The 23,339-nt window shown below is 37.7% G+C and overlaps 3 protein-coding genes across 4 annotated transcripts; 1 reads left to right on the forward strand and 2 right to left on the reverse strand.

Annotated features, from left to right (window-relative positions):
• Positions 1 to 4,678: 4,678 nt before the first annotated feature.
• Positions 4,679 to 6,811, reverse strand: hdhd3 (haloacid dehalogenase-like hydrolase domain containing 3). Of its 2 annotated transcripts, XM_053316135.1 has the most exons (4): positions 6,758 to 6,777; positions 6,521 to 6,580; positions 5,561 to 5,895; positions 4,679 to 5,264 (listed from the first exon to the last, which is right to left on the reverse strand). In XM_053316135.1, exons 3-4 carry the CDS (start codon positions 5,888 to 5,890, stop codon positions 4,869 to 4,871), a joined length of 726 nt encoding a protein of 241 aa, XP_053172110.1. In that variant the 5' UTR covers positions 5,891 to 5,895; positions 6,521 to 6,580; positions 6,758 to 6,777; the 3' UTR covers positions 4,679 to 4,868. The 2 variants fall into 2 exon arrangements, with proteins under 2 accessions (XP_053172110.1, XP_053172111.1); XM_053316136.1 differs by lacking the exon at positions 6,521 to 6,580 and having other exon boundaries at positions 6,758 to 6,811.
• Positions 6,812 to 8,024: 1,213 nt separating this feature from the next.
• trub2 (TruB pseudouridine (psi) synthase family member 2) lies at positions 8,025 to 12,037 on the forward strand. Its single transcript, XM_053316097.1, has 8 exons — positions 8,025 to 8,233; positions 9,052 to 9,186; positions 9,988 to 10,062; positions 10,166 to 10,227; positions 10,309 to 10,390; positions 10,532 to 10,604; positions 10,743 to 10,879; positions 10,982 to 12,037. Exons 1-8 carry the CDS (start codon positions 8,116 to 8,118, stop codon positions 11,254 to 11,256), a joined length of 957 nt encoding a protein of 318 aa, XP_053172072.1. The 5' UTR covers positions 8,025 to 8,115; the 3' UTR covers positions 11,257 to 12,037.
• Positions 12,038 to 13,486: 1,449 nt separating this feature from the next.
• On the reverse strand, positions 13,487 to 22,478 carry rab44 (RAB44, member RAS oncogene family). Its single transcript, XM_053316048.1, has 9 exons — positions 20,177 to 22,478; positions 19,118 to 19,191; positions 18,383 to 18,435; positions 18,152 to 18,274; positions 17,986 to 18,067; positions 15,690 to 15,804; positions 14,081 to 14,179; positions 13,889 to 13,965; positions 13,487 to 13,740 (listed from the first exon to the last, which is right to left on the reverse strand). The coding sequence occupies exons 1-9, from the start codon at positions 22,139 to 22,141 to the stop codon at positions 13,653 to 13,655; spliced, it is 2,676 nt and encodes an 891-aa protein (XP_053172023.1). The 5' UTR covers positions 22,142 to 22,478; the 3' UTR covers positions 13,487 to 13,652.
• Between the last annotated feature and the right edge of the window lie 861 nt (positions 22,479 to 23,339).

The raw sequence follows: 23,339 nt of genomic DNA on the forward strand, positions 1-23,339 counted from the left end.
GAGTGGTACTTTTTATTCATCTTCTGTCAGAAAGTCACATTTTCACTCACATATAAGCTGTGGGGGTTTAATAACTGCACTAAAGAACTGTTTGAGTATGGATGTCCAGTAGAGAGCACTTCACTCATTAACTAGTTAAGAGTCAGCAGTACTACATTAGCAGAACATGAGATGAAACTAGACGTCTTTGTTTTTTTAATGTCAGAGGATAAAAAGTATTTTATAGACATTAAAGTATAAAGCTGACATTATTTTATATTTACCTTATGGGAATTTCCCATTTACTAAAAAGAAAAAGGGACACTTGCTCAATAAAGATACTCAGTTATACCTGAAGAGGGTCTTTGACTAAAAAAAGTAATTAAAGTATCTTGATTGAGAATATGAAGAAAGTGTGCAAGTGTTCCTCCTCCTTTTTAGTATGGGGCTACTTCATCATCGCACCTGTCACAAAGACTAGTCAGGTGTGCAAGAGTATTTTTAACAATTCCCATTAAAAAAAAAAAAAAACCTAAAATGTGCTAGTCTGTCTCTCAGTGCTTTTCAACTTACATTTGGCTATGACATCGAGCCTTTTGTTCCTACTGAAGAAAACAAATATATAGTTTAGTTTTATATTTGGAAAGGAAATGCCTAAAACATTGGTGCTCTGTAGTGTTTTTGGCAAATGCTACTCAAATAGGGCTAAAGAATAAATTTGTTTGGGACACATTTCAGATGCAGATGATTACACATTTGATGTTTTCACGAGTATTTATGGCAGCTGGATGGTTTTTGTGGGATCAACTCAAAATAAACTACAGTGCCCATATTCATATGTCAAGGAACATGTCACCCAGTGCAACTGTGTGGCTCATTAAAGTGTTTTTAATAGTTTTTGGACAACAATGGAGCTCTATGACACAGAGGGATAAGATATATCAAGCTAGAGTTGTCAACAACAATATTAGTAATACAGAAGAATGCAAGCCTTGTTCTTAAATAAAAACATCCTTATTATTTTCCTTTCAGTAGTCTGAGAAGACATCCTGCTGGAACATGAGCATTGCGGTGTTTAGTTTTCCTCATCCATCCGGCCTACTGACCCTCAGGATTGCATCCAAAGTGGTATTCACATTTTCTAATCAAGGAGACACAGCCAAAGGTGAAGAAGAAGTACTATCATCAATGTTGCTAAGGTAGGCCTGCTTGAGGTGGGATGTTACGTGTCCCATGACATTTTTTCCCTGACTGACTGGGACTTTTGAACTGCAGCAACATAGACATGTGTTAACTGCACTCTTTTGATTCTGTGGAAATACATACCGAACTGTTTGAAGCTCCGAGGATGATGCTGCTGCCAAATCCTACATGGGAAGCGACCCATGTGTCCCGACTTACTGTTTACGGCTGGCCAGGAGGACAAGAGAAACGATCTGCAAAGGCCATTAATCATCCTGTGTGGATGTTGAACAGGAGAAGCGTTTATTTTGGGCTGCAGAAGAATCATAATTCATTTACCTAAAGTCAAAGGACCCCAATTCCTATTTTTTGTCTTTTAAGAACTTTGCACGGCTTTCAGAACAAACACACAGGACATTTTTAAGGAATGATGGTGGGAGAAAACTGATGCTTTAAAAGACGTTTTAGTGTCCGTTTTAAAGATTGAACTCACTTCACCTGACAGAATTAGGAATTGCTGACTGGACTGACTGCTAATGGATTAAGAACCCTTTATATATCTGGACTTCCAGCATTAATTAAACACAAAGGTGCAACTGAAAATAAACAAATATTCACTATGGTTTTGATTTTTAAAAAATCATCTAGATGTTATTTCAAATGATTGGATGACTCCAGTGTTTCTACTGAAGCTAAAATATTTGTCTGTTTTATTTTTTATTCCTGAGCTGTACTTGAACATGATCATACATCAGAGGTTTTTTTGATTTACAAGCTATAACTGCACCAACACAGGCACATCCTTGGCATCCACGTTATTCTGTGGTACCTTTTTTGTAGTATTGCACTTTTCTGCAAGCTTGCTCACAGCTTCTAAACTCTGCACTCACTGCGTCGATATATGAGAGATGCCAAATTCACTTGTGTTTAACTTTGCCTGATTGAGCACTGAAGGGAAGAGGTTTTTTTTTATTTGTACACATCCACCTGAGCATGCATGCACTTAAATCACAGCTTTTTAAAAAAAGAGATGCAGTGTAAGTAGCTGCACTTTTATTTCAAGAGTGTTGTGTTATAGCGTTGCTTTGAATTTCAATACTTTTTTAAAGAGAGAAAAGCCTCTGTAGGTAAGTTCAAAACTATAATGGTGAAGGAATACAAACTAATAATTATAAAACTAACTTGGATTGTTCAGGATGTGGCAGCTTCTACCATGAAATGAGTGTGATGGTATAATCAAGCCAAAACATTCAGAGGTCGATGATACACTTGTCTTTGTTTACAGAATCTGATGACATTTGCATTGCAGAATATGTTTTAATGTCTGTTATTGCAGCACTGGTGTGTAAATATCAAAAACACACTGAAATATTGTATGTGTGTGTGTGTGTGTGCATGTACAGTGTCATTACTTTAATAAGGGGATCCTACTGATGATTAACCCTTTGTCAGATTTATTTTGTCACAATTAGAAGGCCTCTGTTATCTGCATTTGTTTTCCAATGAAGAATTAAACATGCAAGTGTGTATTTGTGTATTTTTTTATTTATGTGCTTATTAATGGCTCCATCTCCTGAGTCTATTTGATTCATCGCGTGACCTTCTTTTCTCTTTCCTTTTTTCCCCCCCTCTCTGTCTCTCTTCAAATACCCCGATTTTTTTGATGCCCTGTTCCTCTATTTTTCTCTTCCACTGAATATTTCAAGATGCAGAAACGCCAACATGAAACTCTGAACCTCAGGCACAATTGAACAAAGACCTGAACTCTTGAGTGCTTTTATGGCTGAAGGAAACATTTCAGCCCCTCTTCTATATTGCCATTGAGTTCATTTATTTGTCTTTTCCCTTTTAAGTACGCAGAATCTATACAAATTCACATTGAAGCATTTGTTCACTGGACAAAACCCGAGCCACATACATCCGGTTTTCTTTTAATTTTCATTTTATGTCGGGTTGACATCTTCCCATCCACAACGAACTGCATCTCCATTTCGCTCTCTGCATGAGAAGCTTTGTTTTGTTTTACAATCCCATTATGTCTGCAATTGGATTTCTGTGGAGCCCTTTAGAGCCGTCTGGCTGAGCTACTAAACCAGCTTTGAATTAAGCAGCTCTTGTGGATGCTTCCCTAAAGATACACATTACCCTTTAATGTACAATGTAGCAGAGGAAACAAGCTACATGAAGTAAAATTGGTGAAAAACATGAAGACTTAATAAATGTGGTTTGATTCACATTTTGAGGCTCAAAAGTTGATGGCTGTTTTGTGAACAGCAGGAAATTCTCTTGAACTCTTTAAATCTGATTTGGACATGTGTAAATCCCTATTCCCCATAAGAGGCTGGAGCTTTGCTTTGAATTGCAATGCCATTCTGGTCTTTTTCTTTGGCTTCCTCTTCAGGCCCTTTTGATCCTCAGCCCAACGTTCGGTATCTGCCTCTCACCAGATGGTTTCAAATAAGAGTATTTACACAGGTATTAGGGTTAACACCGGCATTGTTCTTGTCACTAAGCACTGAAACAATCATTAGGAATGATGAAAGCTTGGCATATTAAGTTATGGGTCAGATCTCCAAAATCACTACAACAAGGAGTGACATTTTTCTCGGGTAGCCAATCCTGAGTGGAGCTAAAACAGGAAATGTTCAGGACACTTTAATTTCTACAGTGTGTGCCAGAGTTTGGCAGTCATTCTGTCTCCAATTATCTGGATAAAGTGGTTGGTTTCATTTGTACCATGTGCTCCTTAACCACTAATGATAGCAACTTGTTTTCGGTTTAAAAATATTGGGAATTTATACAATATAAATGTTTAAAAAACAAAAATATTAATGAAGTCATAAAATGGCTAAGAGTGAACAGGTCTGCAACTTTGGAGGCTTCCCAATAGAGGTATTAGGCACTTTGTATCGCACTTCCAGTAAAGGGACAGATCACACAAGGATAGTGTGATCTGATGGTGTGAACATTGATACCATAGAGGCAGAGGTGTCCTTACTTCTAAGTCCCTTTAAAGTTCTAAATATGCTATATTCTGTGTAAATCTTTTATTTGACCCTCCCTGCTTGCTAAACACCCTTGTCTTTCAAATTCCAGTCTTTTAAACGCAACCCTCTGGGAAAAATTTGCCAGTTGCTAAGCTGGGATAACCCTGATGACATAACCAGAGTATGCTTCTCCAAAGCTTTTTCATAAAAAAAGAATTGTGTAATGGTAAAACATAAAACTTGCTGAGTTGTACATCCCATCACGGAACTTTATGTGTAAAATTAAATTCTCCTTCAAGTGTATCAGCCCATGTTGGGTTTAGAAAACTAGCTGTGAAAACTAGAGCCAGACTGGTACTAGACCTTATTTTGAGGCTGAATATCTCAGATATTCATATTTCAGTTCAAAAACATTAAACAGAATAATAATCCCTTAAATGTCTCAAAGTCTCTGCTTTCAACATCTCTGAAGATTAAAAAAAGGCAATAAGGCAGTTTTTACGACACTGTTCAATTAATAATTTATTGCTCTAAAATAATCACAGTAAACTTGCATGCTAATTACAAAATATACATACAGTTTATTACAAACTTGAACTTTTGACCTGTTTAACATGTGAAGAGCGACGTGGGAATGTGGGAACATCCCAGCAGTCAGTTCCGTACATGACCCACAGGTCGACTGAGTAGCTTTGTACTTGAGCCTATGTCTGTTTGGCATCAGTCCACTTGCTGCTGGAGCCGTGATGGTAACTCCACCAGGGAGCTGAGCCGGTGCTCCTTGGGAACATCATGTTGGTTATGCTCGTTTTTTCTGTCTAAAAGGAACCCTTGAATACCCACTGACCGAGAAGTGAGATAATCATTCACATAGTGGTCCCCAATATGAGCTACATTAGCAGCTGGTACACCACACTTCTGCAGTGCCTGATGAAAGATGGCTGTGTTGGGCTTGGCTACACCTGCTTCCTCTGATGTTTTTAGAAAGCTGAAGTGAGACAACAGGCCACAAACACGCAAGATACCTTCTAGGCGGCTATCAAAGTTAGACACCACACCGAGCTTCAGCCCTAGAGAAGAACAACTCTCCAGAGCCTTCTTTGAGTCTGGAAATACCTGAAATAAAAGCACATTATGCAGTTTTAATGGACATTTTCTGTGTAACTTGCTGGCAAACACCTGCAAAAAATTTTTGGTAGTCCTGCATTTGCTAAAAAGCTTTCAAAGATTACAAAAAATGAAAATACACACCTACACGCTCTGATGCATTACCTAAATGACAATTATCTGATTAATCAAAATAGTTTCTATTTGAAACAGATTTTTCTAATTAGACAAGTTAGCAAAATTAAATGAAACTGTCATGTTCTACAAATGAGAAATCAATATGTCTTCAGTCATCTGTCATTTACCTCCCAGTTCTCTGCATTGGAGAAGTTATGATAAAGGTTGTGAGCCAATGTTTTTAGCAGGGCTGGGTCCTGTACCCTGCACCGGGAGAAGGTGTCCTGCACCACCCCCATCCACCAAGACTGTCCATCCAGGCCCTGAGTGATGCCATAGTTTGGGTATCGGCTGGAATAATGTCGATACGCCTGGCGGAAAGCAGCGTTGACCTCCTCGTGACTGAGGCTCAAACCCAGTCGTTCAGCCTCCTTGCAGTACTGCTCTCCCACAGAAGCACGCACCCTCAGCAGCGTGTCTTTCACATCCCATAGCACCCACCGCAGAGGAGCACGCATTACACCTGCAGGGGTAAGACCACAGACATAAGACATCTTAATGTGTAATTAAATAATAATATTACCTAATATTACTCTTTTAAGTAATGTCACGATAATAATTTTTAAAAACATATTTGTACTATTATTGTCCTTATTGTTTTGTATTTATTATTTTTGTCCCCATTGTGGTACTAATAAAGGAATATCTTATCTTAAGTAAAGCCAAAGACAACTGTTCAGTAACCTAACAATGCTTTCAGACCAAACAGTTCTGGGCTCCACAGTAGTCCACCACCCAAAGATATTCAGTTTACTGTCATAGAAGAAAAAAGAAACAAATCAATTAAATGACTAATAACCAATTAATAATCCACCAAAAATCCACCAAGTCGTTTTTATGCTTAGAAATCAACATGATGGACTGAATTTTCATATTTTTCACCCGAAAACTTAAATAGTAACATTTAAAAACTATTCAGATGCACACACATCTTTAGCTACTGCCCCACAGTGGTGGTCAGGCTCAGTTAAGCGACGGTGAATCAGAGCTCTGTCTTAACCATACACATAATCATTGAAGGTTGATTTTAAATATGTTTTCCTCCTGCGTATGTTTCCGGTTACTGTTTAGACAGGTAACTACGTCACCTGAACTGCAGACTGTAGGCTGTCGTCACCGTCGTCTTGGTAACAGACTCAGGTTCGGTTCTGACGGAAACGTAGCAAAATGTCCTTGTACTTCACAGTAGCCACCAGCTAATGTTATGCTGTGTTCATTGTGTATTATTCGCTACGTGTCAGCTCTTAAATTACACATGAAGCTACTCATTAGAAAGCTACACCAAACAGACACATGAGAAAGCAAGTTGTGAATTTAAACATTACCGAAGTCAAGTCCTGTTAGCTGTCAGTGGTTGTAAACATTCAACTACAGAGCGGTGCCCTCCTCCTTCTTCTTCTGCGTCACTTTTACGGCAGCTGTTGCCATCTCCTGGCCCATTAGCTCTGTAATGGCTCACTACACTCTTCAGCCCTCTCTGAAATGAATTCAAAACATTTACTTTGTAATTTATTTAAATAATGTATTATTATTATTGTTGTTTTAAACAATCGAATAATCCCGCAAAAGTAGTATATGGAGCCCCCCCCCCCCCAATTTTATTACCAGCACAGTGATATTACAAGGCAAACAACAGTACAGGGAATATTGGGGAAACAAAAAAATCAAAAAACAAAAAAAACCCTTAAGAATCACAAAAGCACAAGAAGAAATAAAGTTGTGAAATGTATAGTACTGAAATATAACCCCAAAAGGTGAATAAGCAGGCTATTGCAAACGTATTTCATCTGACAATGCTGTCCACAATGTTTCTTTTTTTTCTGAACATGATGTTTGCCCAAAAAGACATTTTCAGCTTTACTGTTTTTAGGTTCCTCATTCAAAAATAACACTGTACTTTCTGTAAGAGACCATCACTTCATATAACTCTCCCAGATCAGTAATACATAATGTTTGCATCCTTTTCCCTGAACCACAGTCTAGAAATCAGACTTTTATTTGAAGTTCAGAGGAAAATATGTTGATGGATTATCACAGAATGCTATATGTCAAAGATCAGTCATCATGCTACCATTTCAATTTGTTTTAAAGGCAGCACATAATCACACATGTTGTATTCCTCAGTCAAGGACAACAGATGCAATACATTTTTAATAAAACACCCACAATTCATTGAAAGTAGTGATGATGAATTTTACTTGCAAAGAATGTAGTATGGTACCATCCATGTGAATTTTAGGTATTTGGACAAGAGAAATCCATATTTATCAAAAACATTTGAAATGTACTTATGTTATCACTTCTGCCCTTATACTGCTCATCTCTCTCTCTTTCATGAAAGGAATTGTAACTTTGAATAGAAGTAAGAACGAGTCTGATATGAACATTAATATACCCTCTTCACTGAGCCATAGTTTAGTAATCAGTCCTGAGAAAGGTTCATATATCATATCATATACAGATCATATACGACCCTTAACAAATTAGAAGCAGCATTTATTGGCCTGTTATTAATCATCCAGTCCAGCAGGGGCAGTGTGTCAGTCTACAGCGTCAGACATGTACGCATGCGCACGGATGTAACGTGGAAATTATGCTTTTGGGAACAAGCTGCTGTTTGTTTTGATAGAGTAACCTAATACATTTCTTCAAGAAATCGGAATGAGCTGATGTTATTAACACGATGACGACCCCCGCTGTCCGGATGTTTCAGAGGTTAGAGGGTTTGTTCTGTGTGTACAAACCCCCCGGTGTCCATTGGAAACTGACACGAGACAGCATCGAGACAAATCTCCTTAAAGGTGAGACTTATTTATTTATCTCAAGGTCAGTTGGTTTGGATGTTCATACACTCCATAGTCATGTTGTTTAATATGCCACTGAACAACGTGTAAATCCTGCTGTTCTTATACAAATGTTGGAAAAAGTTTTGGCTGTTTTAGGATTTTCTGTTTTATCTGTAATATTTGTTTTCTACTGGTTCCAATGAAATCCCTTAAGGTTCCTTTACATTTCTAAATTCCACCCAGAACAAAATGTTTGGTTCTTTTAGGATATTCACAGCCCTATTTAAAATCTGTTTGTTCCCAGTTGGATCTTACATATATTTTAAACTTCTTAGAAGAGTTTACTTCAAGAGTTAAAAATAGGTTCTTTATTTTAACTCTAACTTGGATATGATAGATTCTTTTCTCAATGAATATCCTTAAAACACTGCGTTATGTATTCCTTCCTTATGTATTTCTTAATCAAAACAGTTGGTTTATATGCTGTTTTTACTTTCTCACATGGCTGGTATAGTCATTCATTGAAGGTTACATTGTGCAAAATATTTTAGAATATTTTTTAATTACATATTTATGCTTTGAATGTCTACTTGACTTGCTTGACCCTTGTGTGTGTGTGTGTCAGTGAGTGTGTACATCTGTCTTTATCTGTTGTCTCTGGCACAGCCCACGACACCTGTTAGTTAGTGTGTAAATGTTTAGTTTAAGGTGGGGGTAGATTGTAAAAACTGAATTGCCCTCTTGAAAATGATGTTAAAGTAACCAGTGGGCTTTGAAAACGAAAATGAATCAGCCCTGTTATCCTGTTGTCCTTTTTATGAATCACATCACAGGTTTAAATGCAGCACCAGCGCAGCCTCTTCCTCAGGAAGTCCGCTTCCTGGAACAGCCAAGCAGTAAGGCTGAAGCACCCAAGGGACTTACTCTGTCTGCAACCTCTCTGCCAGTACTGTCCAAACACCATCTGGGTACGTTTGTATATGATACATTACACGGCTCCCTCCTTTGACACTTTCCACAAACATTTTCTTTCATGTCTTCAATTAATGCTATAATGCTGTCTCTCTGAGGACAGACTCTGAGATATACTGTCACTGAAATGCTCCCAAATATTTTCAGGTTCTGGGCCATCATCCTGCCATTATACATGATCATTCTGTTTATTAGCATTCACTACCATGTACTACCTTAAAATGAAACATTATAAATTAAATCTGGCCTAATGACTCATGAATTGGGGGGCTCAACTTGTAACTGCAGGTCCTTCATTCACTGCAGGGTTGGTGGTTGGTGACTCCTCCTGTCCATATGAACCCCAAATTAGAACTGAAACAATTAATCAATTGATCCGTTTAGTTGGTCGACAGAAAATGAATTGCATTATATTTCATTTTTCAAGCCCAAATCCAAAAGATTCCCTTGTTCTAGCTCATCAAATGTGACAGTTTGTAGCTTGTCTTTGTCAAATGTGACTGTAAACCTAAAAACCTTTGGACTGTAGGTCAGTCAGAACAAGCAGTTTGAAGGTGTCAGCTTGGGCTTTAGAAAATTGTCAGACAAGAACATAATCAGCAGACTTACTGATAAGGAAAATCATGGTTATTTGCAGCCCAAATTGTTCTTGATGACCAGTTCCTCACACAGCTGAGAGGCAAATAGGAAAGCACTTTGGTATATAAGTCCATTTAAATTGCATCAGAAGTGCTTTAGAAATAATGATATTAGACAGCAGCTGTTATGTCTGTAACTAATAATACTTTGTGTTTTAGTGACTGGACCTGAATTCCAGCGTATCCCAGTCGGGGTAGGACATCGTCTAGATGCATTTTCTTCTGGTGTTTTAGGTATGGTTTTTAATACTGAAAATAGATGTCATGTCTTTGTTTCAGTCAACATTATTTCATTTAATGGAGAGTCTAACAATGTTGAAATCTGCTTTAACTACAGTTCTTGCAGTGGGGAACGGAAACAAGACCCTGCAGGATCTCTACAAGTCACAAGTCACAAGGGTAATTTTTGATATTCTCTGTAATTAAGATATACTACTACTCTAATACGCAAAGATTTTAATGCCATTTGAAATGTTTCAGGATTACACGTTAGAGGGTGAATTCGGGACAGCGACAGATGATTTCTCTCACACTGGCCGAGTTGTGGAAAGGTCCACCTATGGTACGATAACTTGTCTTTCAGCAGTTTATCAAAATGTACGTCAAGTTTAGATTTTAGATCATTACATTTTTCGATGCCTATATTTGATATAATTGATACAGCTCACTGAATGTTAACATTTACCATTGTTGTGCTCAACAGGTCACATTACGCAGGATAAGCTGGAGAGGGTCTTGGCAATGTTGCAGGGAGCCAATAATAAGGCCTTGTTAATGTATGCAAATTAGTCTTAATATCAATTATAGTTCCATAAAGTTAATATTGACTCTTTTTGTGCTTAAGTTCCTCTTTATTAGGCTGTTTTTCTGTGCTTTGCATTGGAGTGCTAAATGATGACTATTTTTATTTATAGGTATTCCAACGTAGACATGCGCTCACAGGAAGCCTATGAGATGGCTGTGCAGGGTGTACTTGGTCCAGAAGGGAAGTCTGCACCTATTTTGACAGACTTGCGTTGCATTCATTTCGAGCCTCCCAACTTCACTTTAGGTAAATAAAAGTCAATTGAACACACAGGAAAACTCATTTCATAATAAAATGAATCAGGATACTTACCTATCTTGTTTGATATTTTTTCTTATTTTCTTACAGAGGTGCGCTGTCTAAATGAAACTCAGAAATATTTGCGCAAAGTTGTTCATGAGATTGGACTTGAGCTGCGCAGCACAGCAGTGTGTAAGGGGGTTCGACGGACAAGAGATGGCCCCTTCAGTCTGCAGGACGCTCTGACCCACCACCACTGGACTGCTTCAGATGTAATGGGTGCCATCCGACAGTACCATACCTCTAAGAAAAATAAAAAACATTCCCCTGCACAGATCAAGGACCCAAGATTACAACCTCCAGTCAGCCAGTCTGCAAAATGACACCAACTGGGGAAAAAGCAGCACATACAGTTAAATAACGTGAGCTGTGGACAGGAGGTCTAAGTCCCTCTGGTGGCTGATCACCAACAGTGACTCTGTGAGCCTGAGTTTGAGTTCAGCTCAGTTGAAAAGAGGTTTGTTAGACCAGACACATCCTGGTCTCTAAAACAGAAAGTATCACATTTGTTTAATGTGTGAACTTTCTGTATCTCATAAAAGTTTTACCATATTCACTTTTGTTATCTTGCAGGTAATAACTTATTCTCCAAATGTTAATGTGAAAGAGGTTTATGAAACAGATTAAATGGACCAACGGTTTCAAATGATACTTGTGTCATTTGAGAAGTTGAATTACATTGACTAGTTGTGCTTTTTCAGTGTCTACAGAGAGGTCATTGAACAGTGCTTTCGTACAAAATGGTTGGTCCTGTGTACAGAGCTTTTTGTATGGCAAGTAAAGTTAATAGTCAACACCCTTAAAGGTCTTCATATGAGGTAACATACCTGCTTAATCATCTCAGAAACTCTCCAAAGGGTTAAAAGGTTAAAGCTACTTTTATCTCAATGACGTCTGAAATTGTTTTACACCAGCTGTCTCCATGACAGAAGACATGTAACTGATTAACTGAACAGATCACGTGTATCGACATGTTTGAGAATCCTCGGAGTGTTCCCGCTGTCGTATATAAAACAAAGCAACATCTCTCACTGTAGGCAGTAATGAATCTTCTGTATTACCTCAGTAGTCATTTTAACAGAACTCCTTGCTGCTGCAATACAAAACGCCGCCTGTAGCCTGGAGCCTTAACTTGTTGAAAATGTTTACTGTAACTATTTATGTAACATTTTCTAAATAATTTCTTAGAGAGTCTCTTGGAAAGAATCATGTAACATAACAATAATAAAAAAAGAAATTTCCTTGGAAGATATTTTCTTCCAAAGAAACGCTTTAATTAAACCTTATCCATTACTCATGCTATTTAAATGCAGACAAATATGATAGTCATGCATATTCAGCTGACCGGCCATGTGCTGACAAAAATACCCCAGAGGTTACAGCAGCTATTAATTAGGAGGCTACCAACTCCATATTGTATTTTAATTCTTCACAGGAAACTTTTGGAAATCATGGATTTGGAAAAAAAAAGTGGTACTAGTTTTTCTGATTTGACATGTTCTGTAACCGATTTACAGTGTTTAAATGTTCCCACCTAAAATACTCATCAAAATTATTGATAGCAGTTATAGTAATTCTCTCATTGGGTAATGTGAAGTGGGTGTTATTCACAGATATCAGATTTGGTGTGATCATCTGGGTCCTGTGATGGACAGTGATGTCTCAGCGTTTCTGTTTGCCATAAAAGCTCCTTTGGGATCTCATGAGGTTATTGCATTGGTGCCATTGTTGTCATTCCCTTCATACCATTGAAGGAGTTGTTTGAGTGGGAACACTATCGTCTTTGTCAGTCTGGAAAACGCGATGACACAAATTAACTGAGCATGCAGCTGTTGTTCTGGAAGTTTATTAAGCACAACGCATACCATTAGAGCAATGTGATTCAAAGTATTTAGAGACACAATACAGCAACACAAGTTAAAGGGAAACACACAAAAATAACATGGAGATTTAAAGTGTGTCAATCATTAAATTATAGACAGATAAAATTATAGACCGATTAATGAACATCTGGCTGACCAGGCAGCTGTGTGACAATAGTACATATTGCCAACATCATTTAAAACAAATGAACATACAAAATCATAATAAAACTTAATAAAACATAAAAATGATGCACTTAACAGCTAAAATGAAAAGATTTGCTCACATATTGCACATTGCTTGTAAACACTGAAATGTACTCAAAGAAGTTAATATTTATTAGATATTTATAGACTCTGATAATATCAATGCTGGCTAAGGTTGAACAATGATGGTGATATTTAAAGGTTTAGGCTATAAATATATATTTATAAATACGCAATTACAATATATTAATTCTCAGAAGTAAAATGAATCATTAATTTCCATAAGGTAGACATTGTTGAACAATAATTCAACAGCTGAACAATGTAGAGGACTCTCCTTGTGGAAAGTCTTCCCATGGTTTTAAATCCGTTACCTCAGAAACCTTTGAAAGTGCTAAAGTAATAATAAAAAGTGGTTTCTCAGTGATATCACTTATTACATCTTTAAATTGGAATATTGAGCAAGATCAAATATTGATGAGTGAGATCATTTGAATGGGTAGATTTGTCTAACAAGATTAAACCTACAGTGCAAAATGATCTAAAGCATTTTACAATACAGAAAAAAAAACATTACTTTTCATACTACATTACATAAGAGCCAGTACAACATGTCCACTGTGTGCAGGATTTCACCACTTCACATCTGTTCAGCAACATCCTGATGTTTTCTTCTTTGGAGGCTCTTTTTGTAAAACCACTGCTTCCTTTCTTGTGTCAACCTTTTGACTCAACAGCCTGAAAACAACACAACAGCAGTCAGTGGATGGTTTAAGTGACATTACAGCCCCCAGAATAATAAAAGACATGCTTAAAAAAAGATTTGTGTGTGACAGACAAATAGTCCCAAGACAAAGGAAAGGTCAAGAATGTGAAAATATGTTACCTGGCCACAATTTCCAAAGACTGAACCACATTTTCACCCGTGGCAGCGCTACACTCCATGAAGTCACAGTTGTACTCCTGTCAAAAATCAAACAGCTGCCCTCAGGGAATGTCTTTAACCATTGTAGTTATTTAATTAGTTTAATTATTTTGTTTCTTGATTATGCACGGAAGTAATACAACAGATTCATACCTTAGCGAGAATTTCCCCTTCATGAGTTGTAACCTTACATTCTGCATGATCACTCTTATTGCCAAGAAGTAAAATGGTGACGTCTTCCATAGCCCCGTTCTGCAAAACATAACATACTTTGACTATTTGAAGTTTTTAGAAAGGGTCAGATAAGTCTACGATGAATTAGTGGATCAACAGAAAATGACTCTAGCCTCTAAAATAAAATATAGTATAATACGAGTGAATATTTTCTGGTTTCCTTTGTCTTCTACAATAGTAAACTTTGGACATCTTATTTGTCTGTTTGCTGGAACAAAACAAAATGAAACTGATCAGCATTTTTAATTTTTCACCATTTTCTGACATTGCAGTGATTTGTATTGTATTCTGACATCGTTCAGGGTAATTGATTATTTGTGAAAATAGTCAACAGATTAATAGATTAATACAAATTATTATTTGCAGCCCTTAATGTGACACTGAGGTCTTGCATATTTTAGATCTAAATGTACAGAAGTTTTATTTTGTTTGTTTAGTAATTTAATTAGGGTTGACTGGAAATTATAATTTCAATATCAAGATTGTTTTGAAAAGCATTGTTGATTCATATTTAACACTGTTAAAAATGTCTATAAAATATTACTGATAGTGAAAATACACAATTCAATAAAGTGTAGTTGTTATTTCAAGTTTAATATTTCTTTTATGCTCTTGAAGGCTGATTTGTATGTAAAGAGCAACACTCCAACTACTCCAACCCATTAGAGGTGGGTTTCAAATTTCAATACTGTCTGAGTAAGCACTATTGAAACGTACAGACAGCTGGCAACAAATGCATGGTCAGATTTTTAGTTTTATTATATATATTTACGTTGTTTATTCTTTGACTAAATATTTATTAATTTAAGTAATCATTTCACAAATTTTAGTTTAGTATTATTTTAATGTAGCAAAGTTCATGTACAGCTGCTTTGTGTTAAGACATGCTGGTCATTAAACACTGATATATTTGATAAAGTTGACTTTAGATGAAAAATTCTATTAAAGAAAAGCATGTGTTTTTCTAGATAAACGTGTTTATATTTATATTATGTGATATTAAAAAAATGTGGTTTTGGTATCAGTACTGAAACTTGGGTATTGAAAAGGCAACAGTTTAGAAACTTGTACAAACACTACCCAGCCCTACCCATCAAATCAACATACACTTTATAAATGACCCTTTTTTCTTTTTTTTTTAAAAGATTTTGTTGGCATAGACACCTTTATTTAACAGTAGACATGGGAGTGAGAGGGGGGTGTGACATGCAGCAAAGGACCTCCGATCGGGATTCGAACCGGGGTCAGCTGCGTATATGGCATGCGCTCTAGCCACTCAACCACCTGCGCGCCTATAAATTACCCTTTTTAAACTTAATAAAGATCATCTGAAAAATGCATTGTCACAAAACGGCCGTTTTTCGTAAAAAAGTTGACATTGTGCAGATGTGTGGGTTTCAAAGTAGAACTATGATTTGAAACGTTAATGCATATCTGGCCTTGAATAAAAACATAAATCATTTCACATAAAAATATCTACACTACATAAATAAAGTTAGTGGTGTTTCAATAGTAGAGTGAAGCATACCTGAATACAGCCCACCCAGTATCGGACTGCAGAGAAGCTCTGAGGGGAGGTCATGTCATACATCAAGAGAAAGGCCTGGGCTTTATGGAATATCTGTTTGGTGATGCTGTGAAACCTTTAAAGACAGTGAAGAATGTAATAAGAAACAAGCTGTAGGAAGGTTTGACACATTTTTTTAAATCAGGAGAAGGCCACTAACTTCACACAACTGGCAAAATTTTGAAGTTACTTCTTTCACATTTATTTAAAAGTGAATATCACAAGTGTCATCTGAGAAAAAATATTATGGTGAGACTCAGTGATGTCAGCCATGACTGAATGCCTCAAAGTATGTGTTTTTAATGGTCTAATGATACTGGTTTGTTGTTGAGTTTGCAGAAAGAAAAAGGTTAAGAGTTCCCTGAAGGTGTTTTCAAGAGACGTGCTGGACTTCTTACCTGGACGCTGTAATTGTGTGAAACTATTTCTACAACAAAGCTCAAATCTCACTGGAAATACTGGAATGCTTTTAGTCCATAAAAATAGTGACCAACTACTCTAGTGACTTTTAGGTGTGCTCTTTGGAGCCTGTAGTTGAATTCAATTAAAAATGAGTTGAAATGGTAAATGATGATTCTGCATTTACACTCCAGTTCTGACAATACGCAGTGAACTCTAAACTGCACATGCCAACAGCCTTTTATTGTCAGGACACATTCAAACCACACAAATCTAATATCCATCCTCCTAAAATTCAACCAAAATGTAAACTTTTTCAACTCGTGTAGACAGCTGCACACACACGTGCACATTGCTGCTGGGACCAAATCCATTCAATTATTTCTAGCATAACAAACATTGCTGAGATGTGCCGAACCAGTTCTGAAAACAGGTTATAACGTGGTCCCAGTGCTCCAAGAGTGACAGCACATTGTTTGGAACATGTTCAGGAGGATGTTACCTGTAAACTCATGTGTACAATATCTGTGAGTGGTTACATTAGAAAGTACTTACAGGATGTTATTTATGTGAACATTGTCACATGCTAATCAGAAGTCTTGGCTGTGTGCCGAGGTGTACACACAGCTGAGAGGCCGGCATGCTGCCTTCAGAGTGGGTGACAGGAGAGCCCTCAGGCCTGAGAGAAAAGCTGCTCTGTGCTACTCAAGAGCAAAGGAACAGGAACTCACATGTGCAAAGCACTTAGGGTCTATAAAAACAGTTTGGGTTGTTGCACTCTGTGAAGATTTTAGAGCCCCTAGATGCAAATGTGTGAAAATATTTGTAGGTACTTGTGAAATGGCTTTATAAATAAAACTGACTTCACAGAAAATACAATGTCATTTCCTGTACGCAAAAGAAACATCAAGTATGAGTCTTTTGAGTAGAGGAAGACATACTGAACATGCAACATGAGCATGCACATTGAGGCCATCACAAACCACAAAATAACACAATGTCCTTTTGACAATCATGCCTTCCTCTTTGATTTGCAAAATAACAAACCTTTAACCTGACCTCTTACCAATGAGCAAGTTGTCAGCCTGCATACAGACATCATCAGGAGGACTCTATCCAGACGTGCTCAGGGAATAATCTGATCATTTGGTGGGAAGACACAACTTCTAGGCCTACATCAGCATCAGTGCCAAAAAAGTCAACTGTGACAACTGTGAAGCAATAACACCTGCCATTATGGAGTGCATTAACACTGTAGGCATGAGGCACATCAAATTGATTTTTTCTGTTTTCATGGGAGGTTGACTCCAAAACACCTAAAATAGTTATTATTTAATGCTGGATGTTGTGCACAATTTTATACCTCCATTTATATCACACTGAAAAAAGGGGGAAGAATACACGAGTATACACGAGTCAAGTATTGTGACTAAGGTAGTAAAATGATCTAACATTGAGAGGACAGCAGGTTTTCTTTCTCTGTGACGTCATTGTTGGGAAGGCTGTGTCTTCTTAGACAAATATTGGTTGAGCCTTTAAGATCATATGAGATTAAATGCAAAAGATGACCTGTATTTGTGGGGGACAAATGTAAGAAGGGGTTTGATCCGATCACATCAGAATGCTCATGATATTTATGAAGAGGCAATTTGTCGATCATTGATTCACCTTACAAGACCTTATTTGTCTGAGGAGGAAAACAGACTCCTAAATAGTAAAATAACTAACTAACTAAAATAACACAGGAAAAACTCATCTATTCTCTGCTGTACAACTGCTTTCACCCATAATTCATTTGTTTAATTGAAACAATTATTGGCACAAGCGTGTCAATGTTGTACTGTAAAAATAAACATACCTCTCTTGACCAGCTGTATCCCACAGCTGAAGCATCACAGGCTTTCCGTCTACAACCACAGTCCACAAGCATGAATCAAGACCTACAAAATATATTTATGTAACATCATTCTGTATGTTTACATACATTCATGTGAATAATCTCAGGAACAAAATCAGGATCTTACCAACAGAGGCGGGTATATCAAAAGAAAACTTCCCGCTTTGAGCTCTTTTCATGAAGGAGGTCTTGCCCACATTGCTGTCTCCAATCATGACCACATTGTAACGGCCTGCTCCTCTGGAGTCACCTGCAAAAATGAATACACACATTTGATATGTATATCTATTTCTCATTAAACACCGGTCTGATATCAACAGCCTTTTGCTGTGACTGAAGAGTGTGAGGATCTGTTTACCTAAAGAAAGACTGCTTTGACTCTCTTGACCCAGACGGATTGAAGTCTTCTCACTGAAAGACAAAATCAAATGTCTTCATTACGTGAACAATAAAAAACAAACATATTAGCAAAAAAGGTATAAATACAGCATAGTTAAAACAATGTATATAGCATACACTGAGGATTCTACAAGTTGTTAGTTGTCAGTCACCAGTTATTCACTTCAAATGTTTGCATTACTTTGCATCATTAATCATCAGTTACATTGGGCATCTAAACAACTTTGTGGTAGACAGAACCTACTGTTTATCCATTTGATCTGTCTTTTCTCTTAACTCAGACTAGTGGTGACCTCACTATAGACTACTTATCAGCCTGCTTAGAAACTGTATAACTTCAGTACACTGCAAACTAACCATGATGAGAAAACAGGGCGTTTAGCAGTTTTTGTACTGTGCTGTGTGTGAGGATTAGCATAGATGTAAAGCTTGTGTGAGTTAAGAGATGAGTCAGATTCTACTTGAATGAGTGGCAAAACATTTTCAGCAGCTTAAAGTGTAGACTCATTTTGAACTGGCATGGCAAGATGGAAGGTTTCTTTGTTCTGAATGCTTACAGACACATACAGAAAGAAATTTCCAGGTTAGCAAAATAAAATTAAAAAAAGTTCCGTGCAGCATTATTACACCATATTACAACAATATGGGGAGGGGATGTGAGAGGTAGTTTTGAAGGCTGCAGTGTTTGTCTTACCTCTCAGTCCTTGAGTGCCCTCCTGTCTCTGAGATGCTGACGTTGGATGATGGTGTCTTGTCACTTTCAATAAACTACAGAGACAAAAGAGGTTACAGCTGAGTATATATTACTTTGTTCTCATACTTAATCTAGTCACAGGGCATTTAAATAAATGTGGCCTATTTTGTTATATGTTTAACAGATCCGTATTACAAAAATATTTTCCAAGCTTTGTTTGTCTTTTAAGGTTTGCATGATATATTTAGGGCCCGAGCCCGCCTATGGTGGGCAAAAGAAGCCCTATTGTATTGGTGAGGATTATTAGGGCCCGAGTGCTGACCAGCGTGAAGCCCTATTGTATGTGTAAAGATTTTTCTTCTTTTTATTTTTTTCTGTCACAATGACGGCCTTTTTGACAGGCTAAACGTGCCCCAAAAATCACCAAATTTTGCATGCAAGCCAGACCTGGCGAAAAATTTGATATTTAATGGTTTTCATAAATGGGCGTGGCAAAATGGCTCTGTAGCGCCCCCTTGACAAATGAATAAAATTGAGAACAAACTCGGTACACATGTACATCATGTCAAGACGAACCAGAAAGTCTCTTGGACCCATACCCTAACACCAACAGGATGTCAGCCATTTTTCATCAGGCTTTCATTTCTGCTAACTGTATAAACCTCTGAGATGAATACTTTAAACAAAAAATAAACCACCAGTACGTTCAAGAAACCAGATGAATATCTATGTTCTGCTTTCCATCGTGTGAAACTTGACATGTGGGCCTGAACTTCCTCATTTTGGTTTATTGTGTCATTTTACATGCAACAATGCTTGCATACTTAGACAAGGGTGGAAGACGTTTTATGCAAATGGGAAGTAGAGTATTTGAAAGACTTACTGTAAAAACACCACTGTTCCTTGTCTAATAATAACCGTTAAGCACAGGGTAAAGACATTAAATTGTGAGAACAAAGCTGAAAAGTGTTTATTAAGTTCACTAAATATTGGTCGTAAATATTAAGAAAGAAATAAAATATAGTGCAAACAGCTGAAAAAAAACCCTTTGCTGCTTACCTCTGACTTTTTGTCCAGACCCGATTCTTCTCTGTGCTCTTCCAAGATCTTGATGCCACTTTCTTCTGTGATTATTTCGACATCTCTAGTTTCTATTATTCTGTCCTCTCTGGCAGTTTTGTGTCCATGTGACGTCCGTTTAGATCCCAATTTTTTTCTTCTCCCTCCATATGCTGATTCTGATGTTGCATCATGTTTAGGAGAGGAGGCTAGTTTTGAAGGGATGTCATCTAGAGTCAGATGATGTTCTGTTTCTTCCAGTTGGCCTGAGACAGCAGGATTTTCTTCAACTTCCTGGTGACCTGGAGGTTTTGTGTAAGAATCACCAGCGTGGCTGGGCTCCACTGCTTCTTTCCCTGGTTCAGAGTCACTGTCTTTGTGTTCTTTCTGAAGCTGTAGCTCTTTCTCTTTAATGCCAGAGACACCTTCACTCATTACATCTCCTATGTTTGTTTCTGTTGTCTCATCATCCGCCTTCTGCTTTTGATGTACTTCCTCCCTTTGGGTTACTAGATTCCTGCGTGTGGACCCCAACTTTCTTCTCCTGTTTGTTGGATTTAAATTTGGACTTGCATACTTCATCTCAAAGTTTGTAATGTGAGCTCCCTCATTCACATCTTTTGGCTCTTGTACATCAGCCTGGGCATTCTTAGGCTCTTCTTCAGCTCCTCCTCTGATTACAGATTTCCCTATTTCCAAATCTGCCACAGCCATACCAGATGCTTCTGTTGTCTGTACCAAATCCTCCTTTTCATTAGTATCTTGGCCAAATCTTGTAACATCATCCACCACATATCTGTCCCCTGTATCAGGCACCTGGAAATACTTAATAGCATTAACTACTTCCTCACTGAAGGAGGCAGATTGTTCAGGAAGGAAAGCCATAAAATCCCCTATGCCTGATTTCCTATTGCTCTCTGTACTTTGCAGGTCATAGGTACTGCTATGTACGGTTCCCTGCTTGTCTTGAACAGCACTGGCTTCATTCATTTCCTGTTGCTCTTTATGCACAGTACTCAATGGTATTTTTGCATTTTCATTTTGTGATACATGTGTTGTTACTATCAATTGTACCTTTGCCACCTCTTGCACCGTGTCAAGATTTGTTGTTTCTCCCTCTTGTTTCCTGATGAGATCCCTACGAGTAGAGCCCAACTTTCTTCTCCTCTGTTTGGATTTTATTTGCAAGTTTTCACTGTAATCAGAAGTATCTTGTGTACCTTGTTGCCTCTGATGTGCATCATCTGCATTAGACATTCCACTATTCTCAGATACGTCCACAGCTTGCTCTGCTCCCTCATGACCAATGTGCAATGTAGACAATGTGTCAGCAGATAAAAGTTCTGCATGTGAGACCTCATGTGAAACATTTATCTCTTGGGCTGTGTGGTCTTCACATTTTCCTCCAACTTCATCTTGTCCAGAAATATGTACATTTATTGAGCTCATTGAGTCCATTTTAATTGTTGGCCCTTCTATCAGTTTTGTCTCTTTCTCACTGACTTCCTTATTTGATTTGACAGAGTCATCTTTGTCTTCTGTCACTATTGCACTCTTGTCCACAACATTCTCTGACAAAATCGTGTCTTGCTCCTGCTTATTTTCGGTGTTGTCTTCTTTATTCACAGTTGAGTAAATTCTTACCTGAGTGGGTTCGAGGCCTAGATCGGTTTGCTCTTTGAATTCTTCCTGCTTTGTCTCTGATGCTGATGACATTTTCATTGTTTCAAATGCTTGTTCCTCCAAGGTATTTTCTATTGCTTCATATTTAGGGTCCATGTCTGTTACAGCAACAGAGTCCTTGACAAACTGTCTTCCTTTATGTCTTCGACTTGACCCCATTTTTCTTCTGTTAACTGTGGGATTGAAGACTGTGTGAGTTTGTGCTTTGATACTCACAGAATCATCCTGAGGTTGGGAGTCCAAAGGAGATTGTATTCCTGATTGTACAGAAGATTCATCCATTTTATGCGTTTGTGTAGCCTTGACGTCCTGTTCATGCACCTTATTTACAGTGTCCACTGAATGCTGGGTACCTCTGACTTGCTCACTTTGTTCCTCATTTGTAGACTTCCCATTTGATGATGAAAATGCTGCTTTCTGAACATTGTGTAAAACGTGTACAAATCCTGTGTCTTCACCAAGGCTGCTTTTTTCAGTGGTAATATCTGGTGTGGTAGAAAACTCTACATGTTCTGATTCGACATGTGATTCAGTGACTTGTACATTTCCATGTTGACTTAACAATTCTGTGTCCTCATCTCTTTCCTTGTTTACCGTATGTGCATCAGGATCAACGTTGGGAAGCTCTTTATTTGGCATATCTTGTGAATTTTCATCTACTTGATCACTAACTTCATTAGTCTGAGAAGTGTCTAATTTGTCCATTTCTTCCAGCACGGTTTCCACTGATTTTTCTTCTGCTTTTGCCACTGTTAGTGATGGCCTTGTCACATCTTCAAGGGCTGCATTATCCATTGTATTTTCAACAACTTCCTCTGTTGGTTCAAAGTATGATTCAACAACTGGGTCCTTAATGTGTCGTTTTCCTCTATTTCTACGGCTAGACCCCATTTTTCTTCTGTTCCCAACAGGGTTAAAGCCATTGTCATTTTGTTCTTCTATGCTCATAGAATCATCCTGAGGTTGGGAGTCCAAAGGAGCATTTATTTCAGATTGTTGGGTTTGTAAAGAGGATTTGAACTCCTCATGGTCAGAGAAGATTCCTTCCATCACCTGGTGAACAGTTTGTTCAACACTGGGTTTTAAATTGTCCTCTACTTGGCCTTCACCTTCATATACCTGACATGGTTCTATGTTGCTAATCGATGGATCCTTGGTATTGGATACATTATCATCCTCATTTATCTGGTCCAAAGCCTCCATATTGCTTTCTTTAATGGGACCTTCATCCTGTTTGTCATCAGGATTTGAAACTTCCTGCTTGGTAGAAGAATCATCAGTTGTTTTCACACTCAGCTCTGATTGATATGGGTCCCTGACTTCAGCTTGTTCGATCAGGTTTTCAGAGCAGGTATCAGACTTTTCTGTGGCATCATGTACCACACTTTCAGAAGAGTAATCATTTTGATGTATTTCATTAATTTGTATTGGTTTTTCCTCCTGGTTGTGCTCTTGATTTGAAGCATCTTGTGAATGCTGA

The sequence above is a fragment of the Scomber japonicus genome, chromosome 3 (assembly GCF_027409825.1).
Source record: "Scomber japonicus isolate fScoJap1 chromosome 3, fScoJap1.pri, whole genome shotgun sequence".
NCBI classification, from domain to species: Eukaryota; Metazoa; Chordata; class Actinopteri; order Scombriformes; family Scombridae; genus Scomber; species Scomber japonicus.

Coding starts and splice junctions, on each gene's coding strand:
- hdhd3 (XM_053316136.1), bottom strand. CDS start 5,890: ATGCGTGCTCCTCTGCGGTGGGTGCTATGGGATGTGAAAGACACGCTG. Junction 5,265..5,560: donor CCAATGCAGAGAACTGGGAG/GTAAATGACAGA, acceptor CTTTTATTTCAG/GTATTTCCAGACTCAAAGAA.
- trub2 (XM_053316097.1), top strand. CDS start 8,116: ATGACGACCCCCGCTGTCCGGATGTTTCAGAGGTTAGAGGGTTTGTTC. Junction 9,187..9,987: donor ACTGTCCAAACACCATCTGG/GTACGTTTGTAT, acceptor TTTGTGTTTTAG/TGACTGGACCTGAATTCCAG. Junction 10,605..10,742: donor AATAATAAGGCCTTGTTAAT/GTATGCAAATTA, acceptor TTTTATTTATAG/GTATTCCAACGTAGACATGC.
- rab44 (XM_053316048.1), bottom strand. CDS start 22,141: ATGGATGAATCTTCTGTACAATCAGGAATACAATCTCCTTTGGACTCC. Junction 18,436..19,117: donor GGGCACTCAAGGACTGAGAG/GTAAGACAAACA, acceptor TTTGTCTTTCAG/TGAGAAGACTTCAATCCGTC. Junction 14,180..15,689: donor ACTGGGTGGGCTGTATTCAG/GTATGCTTCACT, acceptor TATGTTTTGCAG/AACGGGGCTATGGAAGACGT.